General features: G+C 33.0%; 2 protein-coding genes across 5 annotated transcripts in view; one reads left to right on the forward strand and one right to left on the reverse strand.

Moving 5' to 3' along the window:
- Positions 1–26,718, forward strand: part of LOC139983148 (dnaJ homolog subfamily C member 25-like) — a 376,890-nt gene that overhangs the window by 37,331 nt on the left and 312,841 nt on the right. The gene's annotated exons all lie outside the window — the stretch shown is intronic.
- The window catches only part of LOC139983144 (farnesyl pyrophosphate synthase-like), a 47,784-nt gene that overhangs the window by 5,141 nt on the left and 15,925 nt on the right, over positions 1–26,718 (reverse strand). For all 4 annotated transcript variants that reach the window (XM_071996523.1, XM_071996521.1, XM_071996522.1 and 1 more), the window contains 2 exons: positions 25,512–25,589; positions 23,087–23,221 (listed from right to left, as the gene is read on the reverse strand). In XM_071996523.1, coding sequence (XP_071852624.1) covers positions 23,087–23,221; positions 25,512–25,589 — 213 coding nt within the window. The remainder of the gene's footprint in view (positions 1–23,086; positions 23,222–25,511; positions 25,590–26,718) is intronic.

The following is a 26,718-nucleotide window of genomic DNA, read 5'->3' on the forward strand; positions in this document are numbered from 1 at the left end:
ATACCACTGGCTCTGAGATTTGTACGCCTACAGTACCTTTACTCAATGCCCAGACATTTACTTAGACACCCTTGAAGTTGAAAAGGAGAGTCCACAACTATTATTTAACTTAACAAGAGCCCAAGGGCACTGTGGTTCCTTGCTTGGGGTATATGACAATACACATCATATTATCAAGCAAGATTGGGCTGAAATAGTCCAAGTAATTGTCCTACATGTTCCCATAAAGTAACCAACACTATAGCCAACACTTTTGTGATCACAAAATGTGATCTGATTTTATATCAAAAGGCACTTTTGAGATCTATAAATGGCGTCGAAAATGTAAGAAATATAAGAGACCTACAAGCGTGTCAACAGATATGATAACAATGGTGACCTCAGATGACATGACCTTTAAGTTTCAAAATGTTCCACCACCCCATTCACAACTTGTCCCAAAATATCAACCATGTCACACCATGGCATTGAGATTTAATTGCATTAAATGTCAAAAAATTAACTTTTGAACTTGTATGTAACTTCACACACAAAGGTCACCCGGAGGTCAACCAATTGACATTTTTGATCGGTGAGACCTAAATAGAGCATGACTGTAAAAATTCAAACATTTTTTCTTTGCCCATTTTCTCCCCCCATGATACTACTTTTTTAACATTAGCTGACCTTTGGTGACCTTGGATCACATGACCGTTAAGTTTGAAAATATTCCCCTATACCATTTGCAACTTGTCCAAAAAAATCAACCTTGTCACACCTTGGCACTGGGAGTTATTGCATTAAATGTCTGAAAATTAACTTTGACCTCAAATAACTTCGCACACGAAGGTTAAATGGGGGTCAACCCATTGACATTTATGATCAGAAGGTACCTTTAACATCTGAAAATAGCATCGAAACTGTAAAAATTCACAAAACACGAAAAGGTCACCAGAGGTCAAATTGAGGTCAAGGGTCACCCAGATGCGGGTCGACAATTGGATTACATTGAAGCAACTCCCAACCCTAACGGACAATTTGTTCTCAAGTTGTCGCAAAAATACTAGTTTTTTATCATTAATTGACCTTTGGTGACCTTGTATCACATGACCGTTAAGTTTGAAAATATTCCCCTATACCATTTGCAACTACTCCAAAAATATCAACCTTGTCACACCTTGGAACTGGGAGTTATTGCATTAAATGTCTGAAAATTAACTTTGACCTCATATAACTTCGCACACGAAGGTCACACAGGGGTCAACCTGTTGACATTTATGATCAGAAGGTACCTTTAACATCTGAAAATAGCATCGAAACTGTAAAAAATCCACAAAACGCGAAAAGGTCACCAGAGGTCAAATTGAGGTCAAGGGTCACCCAGATGCGGGTCGACAATTGGATTTCATTGAAGCAACTCCCAACTCTAACGGACAATTTGCTCTCAAGTTATTGCAAAAATACTAGTTTTTTATCATTAATTGACCTTTGGTGACCTTGTATCACATGACAGTTAAGTTTGAAAATATTCCCCTATACCATTTGCAACTACTCCAAAAATATCAACCTTGTCACACCTTGGAACTGGGAGTTATTGCATTAAATGTCTGAAAATTAACTTTGACCTCAAATAACTTCGCACACGAAGGTCACACGGGTGTCAACCTGTTGACATTTATGATCAGAAGTTACCTTTAACATCTGAAAATAGCATCAAAACTGTAAAAATCCACAAATCACTAAAAAGGTCACCAGAGGTCAAATTGAGGTCAAGGGTCACCCAGATGCGGGTCGACAATTGGATTACATTGAAGCAACTCCCAACCCTAACGGACAATTTGTTCTCAAGTTATCGCAAAAAATACTAGTTTTTTATCATTAATTGACCTTTGGTGACCTCATATCACATGACCGTTAAGTTTGAAAATATTCCCCTATACCATTTGCAACTTGTCTCAAAATATCAACTGTGTAACACCTTGGCACTGGGAGTTTTTACACTAAATGTCTGAAAATTAACTTTGACCTCATATAACTTAACATACAAAGGTCACCTTGGGTCAACTTACTGACATTTTTGATTGATGAGACCTAAATTAGAGCATCAAACTATAAAAATTCAAACATTTTTTTCTTTGCCCATTTTCTACCCCCAAAATACTAGTTTTTTGACATTAATTGACCTTTGGTGACCTCGGATCACATGACCGTTAAGTTTGAAAATATTCCCCTATACCATTTGCAACTTGTCCAAAAATATCAACCATGTCACACCTTGGATCTGGGAGTTGTTGCATTAAATGTGTGAAAATTAACTTTGACCTCGTATAACTTCGCACACGAAGGTCACACGGGTGTCAACCAATTGACATTTTTGATCGGAAGGTACCTTTGATATCCAAATCTAGCATCAAAACCAAACATTTTCTTTTTTGCTCGTTTCCTCCCAAAATAAGCACATTTTTTCTAATGTGACCTTTGACCTTTTGACCTTGGTTTCAGATGTAGTTTAATCTCCTGATTCCAAAAAACAAAACGAAAAGTCTGTACAACCATCCTAACTCCGACCGAAAAACTTTGACCCCATATAACTTCGCACATAAAGGTCACACGGGGTCAACCTATTGACATTTATGATCAGAAGGTACCTTTGACATCTGAAAATAGCATCGAAACTGTAAAAATCCCAAAAACACGAAAAGGTCACCAGAGGTCAAATTGAGGTCAAGGGTCACCCAGATGCGGGTCGACAATTGGATTACATTGAGGCAACTCCCAACCCTAACAGACATTTCGTTCTCAAGTTATTGCAAAAATACTAGTTTTTTATCATTAATTGACCTTTGGTGACCTCGGATCACATGAACGTTAAGTTTGAAAATGCTCCCCTAACCAGTTCACAACTTGTCCCAAAATATCAATCTTGTCGCACATTGGCACTGGGAGTTATTGCAGTTTTAATATTTTCGGTTTTTGGACCATAACTGACCTTTGGTGACCTTTGTGGGCACCAAAAACAATAGGGCACACCTTCTCCATATGGCGGATCTATAGTCCAAGTTTGGCCTCAATCCAACATTCCCTTATTGAGATAGAGCGTACCCAAGCAAGTGTCACAGACACACACACACACACACACACACACATACATACATACACACATACACACACACACACGCCAACCTGACTGCATAGGTTCCTTTTGCTAAAGCAAGGAACCAAAAAAGGAGAGTCCAAACTAAACCTTTATATCGCAATTTGGACAAACAAGCCTTCCTGTGTAAATATGCTTGCAGATTGTTACACAGCTCTATTTTGACACTGACACCTAAAATTGAACCAGAAATGAACTTAAAAAGCAAACAACGCTTAAATATTTAAACTACTGTAGCATCTTTTGGGACCGAGAAAAAAGTGTGTGCCTTTTTCGGTGGCAAATCAACCTGTTCAACACCCCTGGACAGCTGTGACATCGTTGAAGCACAGATTTGTTTCGTATGATTTCAATGTATGGGAACATCTCAATATGAACTTTACACTACAGTCATTTGGAATCTAAGTTTGACGTTGAAATTTCATATCTGAAAGGAAAAGTTGGACAGCTATCCTAGCAGAGGTTAAGACAAGGAAGTAAAAAGTGAATTTGACATCTCGTTGCGTGCTGAGAGGAATTAAGTTTCAGAAATTCTATCACAAAGAATCTTTGAATTCAGTTTGGATTAAACTTTCAATTTTGTTTCGATACTGGCAACAAAGGTTATGTAGTCCATACATGGCTAATGGAATGTAATCTTCAATAATCAACGAAAATTTAACAAAGGCACTCTTAAAATGTTTAAGTACTGTCCAGTGGCCTATCGACTCGACATCCAGCACTTGTAAATAATAATATCAGCATTGTCATGATAGAAACAATACTGTATGCCTGTGTCTCAATTGTTTGTTTCTGATCAAATGATATTTTTTGTCAATTACCGTACACACATACTGTATGATCTTGCAGACATAGCAGACAAGTGTACTTGGATTCAACATATATTAATGTATATATATGTATATATACACTTAGCAATACAAAAATTACATACTACTAGCTTTAATAGTTGCATTTAGTTGCATTAAGGAATTGGTGAATGTTTTCTATACATTTAGTTGCACAAAGACTTGGTGAATGTTTCTACACATTTAGTTGTTTTAAGACTTGTTTCTATAAGAAATGTTTCTATACATTTAATTGCGCTAAGGATTTGGTGAATGTTTCTACACATTTAGTTACATTAAAGACTTGGTGAATGTCTCTACACATTAGGTTAGTTGCATTAAGGACTTGGTGAATGTTTCTACACATTTAGTTACATTAAAGACTTGGTGAATGTTTCTACACATTTAGTTGCATTAAGGACTTGGTGAATGTTTCTACACATTTAGTTACATTAAAGACTTGGTGAATGCCTCTACACATTTAGTTGCATTAAAGACTTGGTGAATGTTTCTACACATTTAGTTGCATTAAGGAATTGGTGAATGTATCTACACATTTAGCTGTTTTAAGGACTTGGTGAATGTTTCGACACATTTAGTTGTTTTAAGACTTGTTTCTATAAGAAATGTTTCTATACATTTAATTGCGCTAAGGATTTGGTGAATGTTTCTACACATTTAGTTACATTAAGGACTTGGTGAATGTTTCTACACATTTAGTTGCATTAAAGACTTGGTGAATGTTTTTATACATTTAGTTACATTAAGGACTTGGTGAATGTTTTTATACATTTAGTTACATTAAGGACTTGGTGAATGTTTTTATACATTTAGTTACATTAAGGACTTGGTGAATGTTTTTATACATTTAGTTACATTAAGGACTTGGTGAATGTTTCTACACATTTAGTTACATTAAGGACTTGGTGAATGTTTCCACACATTTAGTTGCATAAAGGACTTGGTGAATGTATCTACACATTTAGCTGTTTTAAGGACTTGGTGAATGTTTCGACACATTTAGTTGCATTAAGGACTTGGTGAATGTCTCTACACATTTAGCTGCATTAAGGACTTGGTGAATGTCTTCACAAATTGGACTTGGTGAATGTTTCAACACAATTAGTTGCATAAAGGACTTGGTGAATGTATCTACACATTTAGCTGTTTTAAGGACTTGGTGAATGTTTTTATACATTTAGTTACATTAAGGACTTGGTGAATGTTTTTATACATTTAGTTACATTAAGGACTTGGTGAATGTTTTTATACATTTAGTTACATTAAGGACTTGGTGAATGTTTTTATACATTTAGTTACATTAAGGACTTGGTGAATGTTTCTACACATTTAGTTACATTAAGGACTTGGTGAATGTTTCCACACATTTAGTTGCATAAAGGACTTGGTGAATGTATCTACACATTTAGCTGTTTTAAGGACTTGGTGAATGTTCGACACATTTAGTTGCATTAAGGACTTGGTGAATGTCTCTACACATTTAGCTGCATTAAGGACTTGGTGAATGTCTTCACAAATTGGACTTGGTGAATGTTTCAACACAATTAGTTGCATAAAGGACTTGGTGAATGTATCTACACATTTAGCTGTTTTAAGGACTTGGTGAATGTTTCGACACATTTAGTTGCATTAAGGACTTGGTGAATGTTTCCACACATTTAGTTGCATTATGGACTTGGTGAATGTTTCTACACATTTAGTTACATTAAAGACTTGGTGAATGCCTCTACACATTTAGTTGCATTAAAGACTTGGTGAATGTTTCTACACATTTAGTTGCATTAAGGAATTGGTGAATGTATCTACACATTTAGCTGTTTTAAGGACTTGGTGAATGTTTCGACACATTTAGTTGTTTTAAGACTTGTTTCTATAAGAAATGTTTCTATACATTTAATTGCGCTAAGGATTTGGTGAATGTTTCTACACATTTAGTTACATTAAGGACTTGGTGAATGTTTCTACACATTTAGTTGCATTAAAGACTTGGTGAATGTTTTTATACATTTAGTTACATTAAGGACTTGGTGAATGTTTTTATACATTTAGTTACATTAAGGACTTGGTGAATGTTTTTATACATTTAGTTACATTAAGGACTTGGTGAATGTTTTTATACATTTAGTTACATTAAGGACTTGGTGAATGTTTCTACACATTTAGTTACATTAAGGACTTGGTGAATGTTTCCACACATTTAGTTGCATAAAGGACTTGGTGAATGTATCTACACATTTAGCTGTTTTAAGGACTTGGTGAATGTTTCGACACATTTAGTTGCATTAAGGACTTGGTGAATGTCTCTACACATTTAGCTGCATTAAGGACTTGGTGAATGTCTTCACAAATTGGACTTGGTGAATGTTTCAACACAATTAGTTGCATAAAGGACTTGGTGAATGTATCTACACATTTAGCTGTTTTAAGGACTTGGTGAATGTTTCGACACATTTAGTTGCATTAAGGACTTGGTGAATGTTTCCACACATTTAGTTGCATTATGGACTTGGTGAATGTTTCTACACATTTAGTTACATTAAGGACTTGGTGAATGTGTCTACACATTTAGTTGCATTAAGGACTTGGTGAATGTTTCCACACATTTAGTTGTTTTATGGACTTGGTGAATGTCTCTACACATTTAGTTGCATTAAGGACTTGGTGAATGTCTCTACACATTTAGTTGCATTAAGGACTTGGTGAATGTTTCCACACATTTAGTTGCATTAAGGACTTGGTGAATGTGTCTACACATTTAGTTGCATTAAGGACTTGGTGAATATTTCTACACATTTAGTTGTTTTAAGGACTTGGTGAATGTTTTCTATACATTTAGTTGTTTTACGGACTTGGTGAATATTTCTACACATTTAGTTGCATTAAGGACTTGGTGAATGTTTCTACACATTGAGTTACATTAAGGACTTGGTGAATGTGTCTACACATTTAGTTGTTTTAAGGACTTGGTGAATGTTTCTACACATTTAGTTACATTAAGGACTTGGTGAATGTGTCTACACATTTAGTTGCATTAAGGACTTGGTGAATGTTTCCACACATTTAGTTGTTTTATGGACTTGGTGAATGTTTCTACACATTTAGTTGTTTTAAGGACTTGGTGAATATTTCTACACATTTAGTTGCATTAAGGACTTGGTGAATGTTTCTACACATTTAATAACATTAAAGACTTGGTGAATGTTTTTATACATTTAGTTACATTAAGGACTTGGTGAATGTTTTTATACATTTAGTTACATTAAGGACTTTGTGAATGTTTCTACACATTTAGTTACATTAAGGACTTGGTGAATGTTTCCACACATTTAGTTACATTAAGGACTTGGTGAATGTATCTTCACATTTAGTTGTTTTAAGGACTTGTTGAATGTTTCTACACATTTAGTTACATTAAGGACTTGGTGAATGCCTCTACACATTTAGTTACATTAAGGACTTGGTGAATGTATCTTCACATTTAGTTGTTTTAAGGACTTGTTGAATGTTTCTACACATTTAGTTACATTAAGGACTTGGTGAATGTTTCCACACATTTAGTTGCATAAAGGACTTGGTGAATGCCTCTACACATTTAGTTACATTAAGGACTTGGTGAATGCATCTTCACATTTAGTTGTTTTAAGGACTTGTTGAATGTTTCTACACATTTAGTTGCATTAAGGACTTGGTGAATGTTTCTACACATTTAGTTGTTTTAAGGACTTGGTGAATGTCTCTACAAATTTTAGTTTGTTGACATTGTTAATCAATTTGAAAATTGGTGTACATAAATTTTGTGTGTTGCAGCTAAAGGTAAATTATCCTACAGTGCAGTAGCTTTACCATTAGACTGACATATTGTTTACCATAATCACATACAGTAGTCTGTGAAGGAAGTGTGTATTCATGAATGGTCAAATGAACCATTCTAATGTTATCTCTCAGATCAATGTTACACTGAGCAGTACAAAAGAGGGTAACACTCGAAGTGCATTGCCAGACAGTACTGCAGTTAGTGGTACATGCAGATCCACATGGCATAATGTGCACAGAGAGTTGATTGACTCTTGGGCAATGTACTTGGATAGATTATGGTAGCAGTTTATGCATTGACAACATGTTCATCTGGTCATGTACATACTTCCATTAGTACGTTTTTCACTTTTGATGGCCAAAGACATTAAATATGGCATACCATCGAAAACTTTAGTGTTCCTGTTTAGAAAACTGCACACATCTTTACACTTGTCTATATATTAATTATATATCATTATTTGTATCGGGGAGTGTTGTACCCTGTTAAGCTCTCCAGAGTTTTTGTACAACACTTCCTTTCACAATATTATTCATTCTAATTTTTTCCTTATATTTATATGATTGTAAATTTTCTGTACCAATGCTATTTTCTTGTATATATGTTATATAAATATGTAAATAATGTTGTGAAGAAACAAATGAAATGAAATGAATTAAACAAAATGCAACAAAAATACTGTGTATATAACTTTAAATAATCACACATAAATGTGTTCTTGTTGCCCCATTTCCAGTCACACTGAGAGGAGCTACAGACTTATTAAAAAAAAGAAAAAAGAAAAAAAAAATGGAGAACGTTTTATAATTTCTGTGGCATTGCAATCATTTCCTGATAATACGAAAGTTTAATTTTTTTTTGGTTGATCATACGAAGCTTGATAAATTTGTATCTTTTATCATTTCCACAGTGCTGTAGAAATTGCTCTCATAGACTATTACACAGAGCTACAGTAGGTGTTACAATTAAGGGGTTTGGACTTGTATAATTAAAAAACATAGCAACAATACTGTACCTATATCATTGGCAGTTTCAATTTCAATTGGCAGGTTTCAAATTATGCTCAGATTATTAGGTTACAGAGTAATAAAGTAATTAATGTATACACATAAATGGTTACTTACTTATTGATTTAGTAAAAGAGCAGGCACGTAGTAATATCATTCTAATTCCTAAGCCTGGAAAAGATCATAACTTTGTTAAAAAATTATTAGGCCTATGTCTTTATTGAATATATGTTCAAAAGCATTCTAAGCTACTCGAATTAAGAAGGTTAACGTTTTGCCTATTTATTATTGGTCACAATCAAACGGCTTATATTACAGGACGTTTTATAGGGGAAAGTATTCGTTGTATTTATGATTCTATCCACGCCTGACAAATAAATTCATCTCAACTAGATGCTCAACACACACCTCACGACAGGCGAATGTGTTGGAACTAAGGCTCTCATATTGCCCTGCAGCTCAGGTGGATCCCGTGGGAACTGACGAACGATTTAAACCAATTCACTCGAAGAGTTCGCTTACGAGAATGGACAGACAGCAAAGAACCGTCGAAACCCCCACTAATCGTACAACGCAACACAGCCAAGCAGTGGCGGAGTGTCCATACAGTCAGAGGGGGCGGATGCCCTCCCTGACTGACTCAAATGGACTGCTAGCGCCCTTTTCAGCTTTTTACCACTTTTTACTTATTCGCAATTATTGACTTTTTTATTGCGCTCTCAAATACCTATTGACATTTGTCACATTTTGTTGGTGTAATTTTCTGACAAAATGGCAATGACACCTATTTATTCTTCGTTTATATGCAAATTAGCAAGGCTCGGAAAGGGTCATTTCCAGCGATCTCGGGAGAATCTTTACTCAGAAAATTTCTGTACGCTCCGTGCCAACCTGTGGTGGCGCTCCGCTTAATAGCGCCCCTACAGACTATTCTGGCCCCCCCTGACCAATACCCCTACTGTAGCTCCGCCACTGCAGCCAAGAAGACATGGACACCAACCGACAACCGTAACGCATTTATAGACAGCTTTGTCAATACAGCCAACTCGCATCTCAGTTCATTTCTCTGTTCCAAAACACCAGCACACAAGAGACATTGACAAATCCGACCCTAAGGCCTTAAACAAACTCTGCCGTAACTCAGATATAACTATCAGACCAGCAGTCGAAGGAGGGGCTATTGTGGTTATGGACACCACCAACTATGTCGCTGAGGCGGACAAGCAACTTTCTGACGTTCGTCTCTACGGACCACTGGACAGCGATCCCACCTCTCAATACCACAGGCACCTAATTTCATTGGTAAATACGTTTCACGCTAAGGTAAGAGAAGAGGTGGTAAATCCCCTACCCTCTGCCCCTAAACCCATCCCCCCCCATTTTACACTCTCTCCAAGATACATAAATTTAAAGGCATTGTCAGCAAAACAACATAAGAATGCTGAACAACTGTCAGACCACGAGGTGTTCGAAATCGCTCGTAACCAACGTATGTACGCCCCTGGTAGGCTTATTGTGTCTGGTATTGGTACTCTAACGGAATACAATTCCGCCTATGTTGACCGATTTCTACAACCTCTTCTCCCCAACATACCCAGCTATATTCAAGATAGCACCCACTTTCTCAACATACTAAAGGAAATCCCATCCCTAACTAAAAGGTGCCATTCTGGTAACCATGGATGTTTCTGCCCTGTAAAACCAATTTCCCCCATAACAGAGGTGTCTTGGCTTGTAATAAGATGATGGCGTCCAATGATGTCACCCAACACTGTGAGATATCGCAGCTGATTTTTAGTTTATACTTGAGCATCATAATTTCCCCTTCCATTGGACATCATTATCTGCAAACCAAAGGCACTGCCATGGGAACCCGAATGGTCCCCCTCATATGCCAAAATTTTTATGCCTAATACCTGGAACAAGAAATACTTTCTTCATCCCCTTACAAACCATACATGTGTCTATGCACGTTACATTTGATGATATTTTTATGTTGTGGGATAAGGGGGCGAACAAGAACTGGACACATTTTTCACGTTGGCCAATGATTTTCACGAATCCATAAAGTTTACCACTGAATCGTCTTTGAAGCAAATCCCCTTCCTCGATGTACTCGTCATGATCGAAGATCACAAGATAGAGACATCGGTGAATGCCAAACCAACTGAGAGGCACTCTTATCTCCACTTTAACAGTTTTCATCCCCGCCACACCAAAAATTCCATTGTCTACAGCCAGTTACTCAGATACCGGCGTATCTGCTCACGTGACCAAACTTTTCTCAATAAGGCCATTGAACTGCTTGATTTCTTCCTCAAAAGGGGATACCCGTACCGACTACTGAACTACCACCTCAAAAGGGTTCTGTCCTTACAACCATCTTGTCTGTTGACTTATCGAAACAAATCTGATTCTGATAGACTACCCCTCGTTGTCACGAACCACCCCTCCCTTCGCCCCTTCTTCAATGATATCAAGCAAGCATGGGGTACTCTAGGTTCCGACCCCACAATAGCTGAACTCTTTAAAGCTCCCCCTATAATAGCCTATTGACAACTACGTAATATCATATCAGTGCTGGTTCGAACTACCCTCCCTCCCCCCACCCAGTGATGAGCCTGATAGTGGAAACATCACTTGCAACAAACCGAGGTGCATGGCGTGCACACACCTGGACCCCTCTCCCGCGCCCCTCCACCTGGCCTCAGGTACCACTCTGAGACCTGGTAGATTTGGATGTGGCTCAGCCAATGTCATCTACCTTCTTCACTGTTCCAAGTGACCCAGGTCACCTGGCGAAACTAGCAAGTTCAGGCTTCGGTTCAATAATCACTAAACTGAGCATCTGTTAATGAACAACCCGGGTTTCCCCGTTGCAGAACACTTTAATCTTCCAAATCACAGCCTATCTGAAATGATATCTGATATTCTCTATGACTACTTCAAAACTGCACAGGAAAGAAGTAACCAGGAATTGAAAACAAATGTAACGCCTCAATACACATAACAATGGGCTCAACAGAGATCTCTCTTTTGTGAGTATCCATGCTAAGTTAAATCCAGATAAGGTCTAGTTTCTATCATTTTTTTCATCTCATTCCTGCAACTGAAGAAGAGCTGTTACAACGCTCCAAATATTTTGCTACAGATTTAACGTTTTAAGCAATAAAGTTGGAAATGAAAGTTTCATTTGTTTTCCTTTTTCTCTTTTGGATTATATATATATATATATATATATATATATATATATATGATGATGATTTGAGAGTTGGTTAGCAACATGTTTGATCTCCAGAGTAAGGCAAAATATGTCACCAAAAACAGAACTAGTATTGCTCGATACAGGTGTCAAACGCCTACAGTGATATAACGACCTTCCTTACCCACTTTTAGAACCTCTTAGGGTGTCTGCGTACAAAGCGGGAGGCCCGGGTTTGAATCCCGGTGGAGGCTGGAAGTTTTGTCACTGAACATTCTGGATTTTCCTTCTCATTACGTTTTCAATTATATATATATATATATATATATATATATATATATATATATATACATATATATGTATATATATATATATATATATATATATATGATTTAACAACTCATTAAGATTTTCATTTATATATATATATATATATATATATATATATATCTATCTATATATATCTATATATATATAGATATATATATTTATATATATATATATATATATATATATATATATATATATATACATATAAATATATATAGATATACAGATTTATATATATATATATATATATATATATATATATAGATATATATATAGATATATATATTTATATATTGAAGGTACTGCAAATCACTGAACATTCTGGATTTTCCTTCTCATTACGTTTTAAATATATATGTATATATATATATATATATATATATATATATATATATATATGTATATATATATATATATATATATATGTATATATATATATACATATATATATATTGATTTTCCAACTCATTAAGATTTTCATTTATATATATCTACATATATATATATATATATACATATATATATATATATATATATATATATATATATATATTTATATATTTATATATATATATTGAAGGTACTGCAAATGATTCCTTGATTTCCTTCTGTGCTCGTAAAGATACAAATTATTCTTTCTAAACTAGAACAGATTGCGTAGCGACCTCGTCCATGTCCACCGTTGTGAACATGTGCCAGGATATGACGTCATGTTCCGTGACTGCCAGCCTTGCGGTCTTTGGTGAGGATCCGCAGTGCAGTGGGGTCCTTAAATATCTTGAGGTCGAATATTCCTGCGGTGGGTACGATTTACATGTTTGGGATTTGTAGTGGGTTAGGGATGGGGTGGGGTGGGGTTCTGGATGGAGTCTTAACAGAGCGTTATTCAAAATCGTCAGGTATTTCTTAGTACTTTTCACAAAGTATTGTCAATCATTTGTAATGCAAAGCAGATCTGCGTCTAATAACACCTTGATCTACGATGTTTAATATACTGTACGGTGTGTAAGATTCAGGGTTTTGATACCTTTAGTGTAAACCAGTCATATAAGTCCCATTAATATCTACCTGTTTAAGGTAACATGCCTGTTTTAGTGCCCTGTTCCTCGAATCCAATGTATAAAAACAAAACTGGTCTCTATAATTAAACTGCAGAGAGCGCCTATGTGAACAAAATATATATGTGCATTGTAATATTTCATCTGAAACGGTTCTTAAATAGGTCGCCTTGGGGGGAGGGGAAGGGGGGTGGGAGACAAAATATGTCCTTGCTGAATATACAGATATGATTTCGCTTTCTTCTTAGCGACATTCTTGACGATGAAGTTTAACCAGACTCTCTTCCAATTTGATTAAATCTATAACTAAATTCTTTCACCTAACTATATATGATTTCAAATTAACCAACCTCAGTGGTACCAACGGTCACCTGTCCTGATGACGTACAAGTCACGTGTGATCCATCCTCATGTGAAGGTGAGGCAATGTGGACCGAGCTATCATATACAGATGGATTTGACGACATTGCAACTGTTTCGTGTGACCCCACTGCTGATATGAACTTTTTAGTAGGATCTGACTTTATATATATATATATATATATATATATATATATTTATATACATATAGGTCCTGGTTCGAATCCCGGTGGAGGCTGGAAGTTTTTTCGCTGTTCTGGATTTTCCAACTCATTACGATTTCATTGATATATATATATATGCATATATATATATATATATATATATATATATATATATGTATATATTTATATATATATATATATATATATATATATATATATATATATATATATATATATACATATATATATATATATATATATATATATATATATATATATATATATTTATATATAAGTGCCAGCCAGCATACAATGCTATGATGTATAGGCTATAGTGTTAGAAACATATTTAGGGGGAAGTCATATATTCACAATGATTACATATTTCTTGGCATTATCATATATAATGTACTGTACATGCCGACATGTACAGGCAAGAGAGAGAAGAAAAGTCTTTGGAGCATGTAGTCCTAGACTCAAGGTCAAGAGAGCTGATAAATAGAACCTATGGACTAATTCTCGTCATGTTCTTTTGGCTGGCTAGAACGTTTGGCACTTTCAGAATGGGTTGTTTTCGTAGGGTATGTATTCATCTGAATCACTTTCAGTACTCTCTGAGGGAACATTTCCTTCTTCTGAATTTGGGACTACGCCCACCAAATGCTTAACTAACATGGAAAAACAACACACTTCAGAGTGCCGAGGAGATGCCTGTACAGTTGCTACTCGAGTGACATTTTTGATTTACACTTCTGGTTTCTTTAGGCCAAAACTTACATTAAATACAACACACTTCAGAGTGCCAAGAGATGCCCGTACAGTTGCTACTCGAGTGACATTTTTGATTTACACGTCTGGTTTCTTAGGCCAAAACTTACATAAAATACAACACACTTTCAGAGTGCTGAGGAGATGCCCGTGCAGTTGCTACTCGAGTGACATTTTTTATTTACATATTTATATTGTGGCATTGGTTTGGTTTTACACATCCAACCCCGCATCATGGAAGATTGGCAGTAGGCGATGGTTGTAAAACAAAACAAAAGCGCAAAGGCTGACAGACAGACAGACAGAGGTAAGGTGCTAGGGTGATGGCTGACACGACAAGCTCGGCATCACTTTATTTAAGGATTCCAGAACCAGGAGCCGGGTAGAGGGTGCGCTGCCAACCCAAAGAGGGAACACCTGAGTGATGTCTTCCATCGTAATAACTTTGGTTATAACATAAAGTAATAACATAAAGTTACACAGCCGAAGAGAAGAAGGAACGTTAACCACTGCGAAAGCCAGTTTTGAAAAAGGCGCTCTTCTACACTTTGAAGTCCGCCTCAGAGATCTCTAAAAGGGTCTCCATGTTATCGATGGCAGAGATGAAGATAGCCAACAATTGTGATACCTTTGTTGCCGTCCTAGAACGAACATTACCATAACTATCTATTCAGGGATGTTACAGGTCAACAAAAAATTCGGCGGACATGATTGCTTACAGTACAAGGACTCGTCAAACGTTTTGCAACAGAAATAATAAACTATTCAGACCATTATGAAAAGCCAAGTTGACCAAAGGTCGGTCTTACTCGATGATCCCTTCCAGGAAGAGTGAAACTTTGAAAACAGGAAGCGTGAAAAGTAGTGACCTCGCTGTACTCTACACTGATATATATTTATACAGTGGTCTATTTAGGAACGCAGTACAGGTATATAAAAAAAAAAAATTAAAAAAAATAATAAAAAAATCGTAAATGTCAACTATAGATGTTGAAAAGTATTTCAACTATAAGAGTGAATATTTTTAGTTTTAATCTTAAAACTCTAACTTTTTAAGTCAAAATTTTGAGATTAAAAGTTGATTTTTTTTGTTAATTTTTTTTGCTAAGTTTTCATTATTTTACTATAAGAACAAAAGTTCCCAAACACCCACAATTGAGTGAATAAAATGTGTGTGATACTTGCCATTTTGTGGTACGAGTACACATATTTTAACTGTCGACACAAAGGTAGCATAAAAGTAAATATCCCCCCCCTCGTCACTTGAATAATACAATAACACCTTCTACATGGTCATATTCACGATCAATCAATGGTGTAAACTTTTGTGCACTGAGGTCCAAAATTATGTCAAATATCAATTTTGTTGAATTTCAATAACTGCAGGGATGCCACCAAAAGAGGTACTACAGTATGCTACTGATAGAGATGTTGTATCTGAGAGAGTTCATTTGAACTAGCACATTTCCACCACATTTATGGCCACAGAAACGGAATGGAAAAAAAAAAAAGGGAAGAAATTTGTTAAACTCCCCAAGGTGGCCCTTCCAAACGATGGCTGCATGGCCCAAAAACAAAATATCTAATATTTCTGATATTTGGTCACCAAGAAACAACTCAATAAAACATCCCTACAATTTTCTCATTTTTCATGCGAAATATTTCATAATTCAACAGAAAACTCTGGGTAGTATTCCCAAGGGAATAGATTTTCCTCTCTAAATTTAAGTTCTACTTACAAATTGAATATTATCTATGTAAGAATAAGCCTAATCCTCCAATCTCCCTTCAAGAATTTAAAACTGCATTTAGTAAGAAGGATTTCATTTGCAGTTAGTGCTCTTTTTGTAGAGTCTCATAGCTTGATTGATTTCCTGTTAAGTATTTCTTCTCCGTAATGTTTTGCTTCTCAACATTGTGCAAGTCGCGATCTTTATATTTGAATAGTATTATTGTACGTTTTGTCTCTGCGGTTGCACTGTATTGATATTGTTATGTACTAAACAAAACTAAAGATAAGAAAATAATAAATTGTTAGGCAATGATTGAGTTGTATTGTAATACTAAAGAACTCACAGAATTATCATGTCTATTTGTGTAAATGTCAAATGAGTCATTAAAAGAGATGAAATAAAAAGAAAAAAAAAACTCAATAAAGTGTCAATATTGAAAGTTACTCCATTGAGGCAACGATGTCTGACTCACAAAGTAATCCCACCACTCTTTTGTGCAAAATATATATATTGATTTGATAGGTGTACTCTATAGCCTCAGTTATAAGTTTTAACATTAAACGAGTCTACCGTTGGTAGCCTTTCATCACGTAAACAAATGATTTGAAACCATTTCTCAGAGTGTAATTAAAATGCTCGTCTCAACATCTCGTTTTTGCCTCGTTACACGATCTGTAGTGATACAAACAGGCAGAACCTTGGTTTGGAAGCACATTAATTAAAGTTTCTCTCTAATAAATGTTTCAAGACTGTTTTTTATATGTCGGATGGATGCTTTGTAAGTTTCTTAAAAAATTCCCCAAATCCAGCCGGATAAAGATAAAAAAAAAGTTAAAAAAAAAAAAAAATCCTCAACTTCGACCAGAATTTGTGGGCAACTTTTGAAAATCCAGCGCATCCCATATATGTGTGCTTTCAACCTTTAACCATGGATTGGTCATTGTTGCTACTAAATGACATTCTGACTGGTGTCATCAGTCTGACATTTCACCTTCTTCCAAGTTTCTTGTTCCTGACAGTTCTGTAGTTGTTGTGTATATTGAAATGGTATCATATTCTGTGTATGTAGGTATATGTTCAATAAACCACTAGATTCAAATGTAAACATATCCAGACTGGTGTCATCAGTCTGACATTTCACCTTCTTCCATGTTTCTTGTTCCTGACAGTTCTGTAGTTGTTGTGTATATTGAAATGGTATCATGTTCCATGTATGTAGGAGTATGTTTAATAAACCACTAGATTCAAATGTAAACATATTCTGACTGGTGTCATCAGTCTGACATTTCACCTTCTTCCACGTTTCTTGTTCCAGACAGTTCTGTAGTTGTTGTGTATATTGAAATGGTATCATTTTCCATGTATGTAGGAGTATGTTTAATAAACCACTAGATTCAAATGTAAACATATTCAGACTGGTGCCAGCGGCCCTATGTGTATCATATTTTGATATTTTTATGGTTGCTGTGGTTCAGTGGTTTACATTTTCAGACTGATTCCAGCAGTTTCCTTCATATCATATCAATATTTATTATCTACTTCTCTTCATATCGATCAATATTTATTATCTACTTCTCTTAATATCGATCAATATTTATTCTCGACTTGTCTTAATATCAATCAATACTTATTATCTAATTATCTTTATATCAATCAATATTTATTATCTACTTCTCTTAATATCGTTCAATATTTATTATCTACTTCTCTTAATATCGATCAATATTTATTCTCGACTTGTCTTAATATCAATCAATACTTATTATCTAATTATCTTTATATCAATCAATATTTATTATCTACTTCTCTTTATATCGTTCAATATTTATTATCTACTTCTCTTAATATCGTTCAATATTTATTCTCTACAACTCTTAATATCAATCAATATTTATTATCTAATTATCTTTATATCAATCAATATTTATTATCTACTTCTCTTAATATCGTTCAATATTTATTCTCTACGTCTCTAAATATCAATCAATATTTATTCTCTACTTCTCTTAATATCAATCAATACTTATTATCTAATTATCTTTATATCAATCAATATTTATAATCTACTTCTCTTAATATCGTTCAATATTTATTCTCTACTTCTCTTAATATCAATCAATACTTATTATCTAATTATCTTTATATCAATCAATATTTATTATCTACTTCTCTTTATATCGTTCAATATTTATTCTCTACTTCTCTTAATATCAATCAATACTTATTATCTAATTATCTTTATATCAATCAATATTTATTATCTACTTCTCTTTATATCGTTCAATATTTATTCTCTACTTCTCTTAATATCAATCAATACTTATTATCTAATTATCTTTATATCAATCAATATTTATTATCTACTTCTCTTAATATCGTTCAATATTTATTCTCTACTTCTCTTAATATCGATCAATACTTATTATCTACTTCTCTTAATATCGATCAATATTTATTATCTACTTCTCTTAATATCGTTCAATATTTATTCTCTACTTCTCTTAATATCAATCAATACTTATTATCTAATTATCTTTATATCAATCAATATTTATTATCTACTTCTCTTTATATCGTTCAATATTTATTATCTACTTCTCTTAATATCGTTCAATATTTATTCTCTACAACTCTTAATATCAATCAATATTTATTATCTAATTATCTTTATATCAATCAATATTTATTATCTACTTCTCTTAATATCGTTCAATATTTATTCTCTACGTCTCTAAATATCAATCAATATTTATTCTCTACTTCTCTTAATATCAATCAATACTTATTATCTAATTATCTTTATATCAATCAATATTTATAATCTACTTCTCTTAATATCGTTCAATATTTATTCTCTACTTCTCTTAATATCAATCAATACTTATTATCTAATTATCTTTATATCAATCAATATTTATTATCTACTTCTCTTTATATCGTTCAATATTTATTCTCTACTTCTCTTAATATCAATCAATACTTATTATCTAATTATCTTTATATCAATCAATATTTATTATCTACTTCTCTTTATATCGTTCAATATTTATTCTCTACTTCTCTTAATATCAATCAATACTTATTATCTAATTATCTTTATATCAATCAATATTTATTATCTACTTCTCTTAATATCGTTCAATATTTATTCTCTACTTCTCTTAATATCGATCAATACTTATTATCTACTTCTCTTAATATCGATCAATATTTATTATCTACTTCTCTTAATATCGTTCAATATTTATTCTCTACTTCTCTTAATATCAATCAATATTTATTATCTAATTATCTTTATATCAATCAATATTTATTATCTACTTGTCTTAATATCAATCAATATTTATTATCTAATTATCTTTATATCAATCAATATTTATTATCTACTTCTCTTTATATCGTTCAATATTTATTCTCTACTTCTCTTAATATCAATCAATATTTATTATCTACTTCTCTTTATATCAATCAATATTTATTATCTACTTCTCTTAATATCGATCAATATTTATTATCTACTTCTCTTAATATCGATCAATATTTATTATCTACTTCTCTTAATATCGTTCAATATTTATTCTATACTTCTCTTAATATCAATCAATATTTATTATCTAATTATCTTTATATCAATCAATATTTATTCTCTACTTGTCTTAATATCAATCAATATTTATTATCTAATTATCTTTATATCAATCAATATTTATTATCTACTTCTCTTTATATCGTTCAATATTTATTCTCTACTTCTCTTAATATCAATCAATATTTATTATCTAATTATCTTTATATCGTTCAATATTTATTATCTACTTCTCTTTATATCGTTCAATATTTATTCTCTACTTCTCTTAATATCGATCAATACTTATTATCTAATTATCTTTATATCAATCAATATTTATTATCTACTTCTCTTAATATCAATCAATATTTATTATCTACTTCTCTTTATATCGTTCAATATTTATTCTCTACTTCTCTTAATATCGATCAATACTTATTATCTAATTATCTTTATATCAATCAATATTTATTATCTACTTCTCTTTATATCGTTCAATATTTATTCTCTACTTCTCTTAATATCAATCAATATTTATTATCTAATTATCTTTATATCAATCAATATTTATTATCTACTTCTCTTTATATCGTTCAATATTTATTCTCTACTTCTCTTAATATCGATCAATACTTATTATCTAATTATCTTTATATCAATCAATATTTATTATCTACTTCTCTTAATATCAATCAATATTTATTATCTACTTCTCTTAATATCGATCAATACTTATTATCTAATTATCTTTATATCAATCAATATTTATTATCTACTTCTCTTAATATCAATCAATATTTATTATCTACTTCTCTTTATATCGTTCAATATTTATTCTCTACTTCTCTTAATATCGATCAATACTTATTATCTAATTATCTTTATATCAATCAATATTTATTATCTACTTCTCTTTATATCGTTCAATATTTATTCTCTACTTCTCTTAATATCAATCAATATTTATTATCTAATTATCTTTATATCAATCAATATTTATTATCTACTTCTCTTTATATCGTTCAATATTTATTCTCTACTTCTCTTAATATCGATCAATACTTATTATCTAATTATCTTTATATCAATCAATATTTATTATCTACTTCTCTTAATATCAATCAATATTTATTATCTACTTCTCTTTATATCGTTCAATATTTATTCTCTACTTCTCTTAATATCGATCAATACTTATTATCTACTTCTCTTAATATCAATCAATATTTATTATCTACTTCTCTTTATATCAATCAATATTTATTATCTACTTCTCTTAATATCGATCAATATTTATTATCTACTTCTCTTAATATCGTTCAATATTTATTCTCTACTTCTCTTAATATCAATCAATATTTATTATCTACTTCTCTTAATATCGTTCAATATTTATTCTCTACTTCTCTTAATATCAATCAATATTTATTCTCTACTTGTCTTAATATCAATCAATATTTATTATCTAATTATCTTTATATCAATCAATATTTATTATCTACTTCTCTTTATATCGTTCAATATTTATTCTCTACTTCTCTTAATATCAATCAATACTTATTATCTAATTATCTTTATATCAATCAATATTTATTATCTACTTCTCTTTATATCGTTCAATATTTATTCTCTACTTCTCTTAATATCAATCAATACTTATTATCTAATTATCTTTATATCAATCAATATTTATTATGTAATTATCTTTATATCGTTCAATATTTATTATCTACTTCTCTTAATAGCGTTCAATATTTATTCTCTACTTCTCTTAATATCAATCAATACTTATTATCTAATTATCTTTATATCGATCAATATTTATTATCTACTTCTCTTAATATCGTTCAATATTTATTCTCTACTTCTCTTAATATCAATCAATATTTATTATCTAATTATCTTTATATCGATCAATATTATTATCTACTTCTCTTCCATATTCGATCAATATACTCCAACCAATAATTATTGTCTACTTTTTAATACTTATTGTCTACTTCAATCAATATTAATTATCTATACTTCTCTTTATATTGATCAAAATGTATTATCTACTTCTCTTCCTATTCATCAATATTTATTATCTACTTCAATCAATATTTATAATCTACTTCTCGTTATATTTATCAATATATATTATCTACTTCAATCAATATTAATTATCTACTTCTCTTTATATTTATCAATATTTATTATCTACTTTTCTTCATATTCATCAATATATATTATCTACTTCAATCAATATTAATTATCTACTTCTCTTTATATTGATCAAAATGTATTATCTACTTCTCTTCCTATTCATCAATATTTATTATCTACTTCCATCAATATTTATAATCTACTTCTCTTTATATTTATCAATATTTATTATCTACTTCTCTTCATATTCATCAATATATATTATCTACTTCAATCAATATTTATTATCTACTTCTCTGTATTGATCAATATTGATTATCTACTTCTCTTCCTATTTATCAATATTTATTATCTACTTCAATCAACATGAATATCTACTTTTCAATATATATTATCTACTTCTCTTCATATTCGTCATTATATATTATCTACTTCAATCAATATTTGTTATCTACTTCTCTTCATATTCATCAATTTTTATTATCTACTTCAATCAACATGATTATCTACTTTTCAATATATATTATCTACTTCAATCAATATTTACGATCGACCTCTCTTCACATCGATCAATATTTATTCATATATCTACTCAGTGGCGTAGGAAGGTACTTTTGAGTGGGGGGGCTGAAGACTGATGGCCGGCCTGGGGGAGGGGTCTAAGGGGAGGGGGTGTCCCCCTACCCTTTGGAATTTTTTTGCATTTCCAGGTGGCCTCAGATGCAATTTGGTGCAATATAGCACACTTCAACCCACCCACTCCATTTTGTATATAATTTTGCATTTTCACCTGGCCTTAGATGCAATTTGGTGCTCCAAATGAGATTTTTTTCTCATTTGGAAGTGAAAAAGGGGTTTTCTGACTTGCGAAGCGCGGAATGATACTTCCGCCCCTCCATATTTTTCACTGGGGGGGCTGGCGCCCCCCCGGTCCCTACGCCCTTGTATCTACTAACCTTTAGTAGTTTCCTTTGTTCAGCAGAAACCCTCTTCAGTGCTTGTACCACCAACCAGCTGCATTTGTTTTCCTCGATATCCGTTCCGATCTTACCGATGACGGCAGGGTCGCCATAGCAGTCCATAAAATCGTCCTGCATGCACATAACGGAAGGGGGCGAATATTTCAAAGAAAAGTCACTTTAATAAATACAGATTTGAGGGATGTAGGGGCATGTAGTACATTTGCTCCTTGAAGGTCTATGGACACCTACGAATTACTAATCACTCTTACTAAATAATCTATCTTCTCTCCATCCCTTGTCTACTAATCCCCTTACATCTATCTCTTTGTGTTCATCATGCTCATTAACCTGTCTGTATTCTGTGAGTGTTTTTGTCCCTCCTTTAACTGTTACTTGTCATTTAGCTTTCGAAGAATATCCTGCTAGGATCGAAACGTCAGGCCAACTTACTTTAACACACTCTTATAGGCATTAGAAATCATGAAAAAAAAGATGCAACTCCCATCAAAATCCATCAAAGACTGACCATTTTACAAGCCTTTACTTAATTCTAGTTTCATATATGTATAAACGTTTACTAAGTATGTACATTGATGATGTAAAGGGAGTGAATGCCTAAGTTTCTGTAGTGTTATCCCTTTGTGTTAACAACCTTCAATTTCAAGGACACTGAACACAGGTTTGTGGGCCCTAAGGGCAATGTTTTTGAAATACCTTATTGTCTTCTTTTTGAAAAGAGGAAACATCACTTTAATCAAATGATACATGTGGGCTTGTAAATTAGGAGTTAACTTATTTAAGGAGTAACATAAGAAATGTTGATGAGTGGGACACTCCATATCCTGGTTTGCATAAAATGAGTTTCCCCAGATTTATCAAAGCTTCAAATGTGTTTATCTTGGAAACGAAAAGAGCTCTCTGAAAGATTTGAATGAGATGATCAAACACAATAAAATGTGCTGAATATGGGGCTTATTGGCTAGGGAATACCAACACGTATCAGCAAAGATAATAATGATAATGATCATAATAATCATAATAATAATAATGGACATTTATAATGCGCCGATATCCGTAAAAAAAAAACGCTCATGGCGCAGTGACACAAACAGTGCAACAGCATTAAACATAGTAAAAGATGAAAATGCAAGGAAAAATGGGCAACAGTGAACAATTAGTTAATTAAATTAATTAGTTTTCATCAGATGTCTTCTTAGCAGTGTTTGTATACAAAACCACGATTACTGATTTCAGTCTTTTTCTTTATAGAAACTCAGAAAATTAAAAGAGATGAGAAATCGTAATTTCCCGCTATTTTGGTGTTTTCAACGTTTAATAATTTTGTTTTCATGAAATGCTGAGATATACCTGCTTCTCATCTTTGGCATCTGTGTAACAACTTTGATACCCATATCGTATAGCAATTTGCCATGTTACAAGGGATAAACATTCCTCTCTGTTAAAGGTACGCTGTATTGGCCCCAAATATGCTAGATATTCAAATATGGTCACCTTTAATCAAAATTCTCAAACTGTTTTCATTACAACCTTCGAGGAAAGTTTCCTCACTGGGACATTCAGTCATCTTGTGTGTTCCTTAAAAATGTCTGAGAACAATTTGGAGAGTAAAAACCTCCAGGAAAGTAATTTTTGAAAACTTCTAGCAATTATAGCATGCTATAATTTCGGGCCTATACCGTCTACCTGTAAGGGATCTACTGTTCTTAAAGACTTTCCGATTATTATCCTGATATTCCGATGCTGAAGTGGACTATTGATTAACAAAAACAGCTGGAGAAATTTTCTGCCTACTTGGGTTAAACAACTGCCTCCTAATGGCAAACATTGTACGGTGAAGGTATGACTTTTATCAAGTTTTGATGATATTTTGTAACCTAGGCACCTGGCAACAGTGGAGTGAAACAATGTCGTCATGGCAATTCAGCTGAATATGTTTTATGTCTTTCTTTAGCAATTTTCCATTCACTTTTTTTCACAGCGGAAAATAATATTTCTGTCAAGAGGTTGCATTCTGTTATGAAATACATAGAATACAAAAAACTCTAACATAAAAATATGAATGTCAATATGTATAGCTTCCTTTGGTTCCCTTGGCAACCACAGGTGTTTCCGTGGCGAGGGAGTCGACTTTGTCACCATAGTAATAAAGAGTAAATGTCGATCGATACCATCAAGGGATGGGTTGCAATGCTATAAAACTCTACACTTCTGTAAATAAAAGAGTTAGCAGTAAGTTTTTATTTATTTAAAAAAAATTTTTTTTACCGCAGTCGGGTCGCTACTCAATTTCACAGCCGCAGTCACCAAAAGTGTAAACATTTAAGCTATCGTTCACCGATTATCTTTCGAAGCGTATTGCAACGACGGAGAGATCGAGGAAGTTTAACCGTTGGCTCACCTGTACTTGGAAAAAGTGACCCATCTCCAGTAAAATGGTCTTGGCATTTTCATGGGAGTCCTTATCTAAATTGCCGACCTGTTGAAAGGAATGCAGACATTTATTTTAAATTTTTATATGAAACTGAAAAGTATACCACTTTGGGATTATATAATAGCTTGTAAGTCATAAATTGTGCCATTTAATTTTATTCCATAATTTCTCCAACTTTTAGAAGTATCTTCAAACACATTACGATATGTACATTTAAAATCACTATAAATAACCTGGTTTATTAGGTAATAGAATGGGGGGTTGGTTTGGTATTCAGTCTTTCTTTCTTTACAAAATTTCACTAAACTGCTCATATGCTATGATGTCATGAAGAAATATCCTTGGTTTTTTTTTTGTCTAAATTAATATTTTGATTTTTCTTATATTAAGAAGCAGACACTTTTTACATTGTACGATTAAAACCCCAGTGATCTCTACACCAATTCTGCCACTAAAGGGATATAGGATGCTGTTAATAAACACTACCGCTTTCTCCGAAACGCATAGGATACATCTATTGACTATTTTTCATTATTTAAATAATAATATCAGTTTTACCGACTGAAAACAAAATTCCGTTTTAAGGTAGCATACCCAAAGATGGCATTGAGATAAATCTGTCAGCTGGATGTGAATATTGTCTGGAATAGGCTTGAGGGGTGTCCAAGGGGTGGGGGGGGCGCTCTCCCAGTCAAGCCCAAAAATCGAGCCTATCTAGTTCGGCAAAAACCTTGACAAAAACTGCAGTCTCTTAAACTTTGGATCGTTACAGTAACGTGAGCTCATCGCCGGTTGTACATAAAATTTCTGTCGTAGTTATCAAAGAAGAGATCTCTTGAAACACGTTTTAAAAAGTTTCGAGTCAAACTAATTGTTTATATTGCACCTTAAATTGCATTTCCTAAAGCACTCTTTAGTTCTGCCAAAACTGCTCGAGTGAGTGAGTGAAAATCTTGATTCAATCATCGAGTAATAGTCTGCATACAAATTCACCGGGTCTGTTCATAACTATTGATGAAGAGATCTTTTAAGAGATTCAAGTCAAACTAATTGTTTGAAACAACTTAATTAGTGTTTTATCTGAAGCTTTCTTTTGTTCTGCCAATCTGCAGAAGTGAAATCTTGGGATTCTATCGCCAAGATTCACCCTGGCCTGTACCCATGCGTTTCTCGA

The sequence above is a fragment of the Apostichopus japonicus genome, chromosome 16 (genome assembly GCF_037975245.1).
Source record: "Apostichopus japonicus isolate 1M-3 chromosome 16, ASM3797524v1, whole genome shotgun sequence".
Lineage (NCBI taxonomy): Eukaryota > Metazoa > Echinodermata > Holothuroidea > Aspidochirotida > Stichopodidae > Apostichopus > Apostichopus japonicus.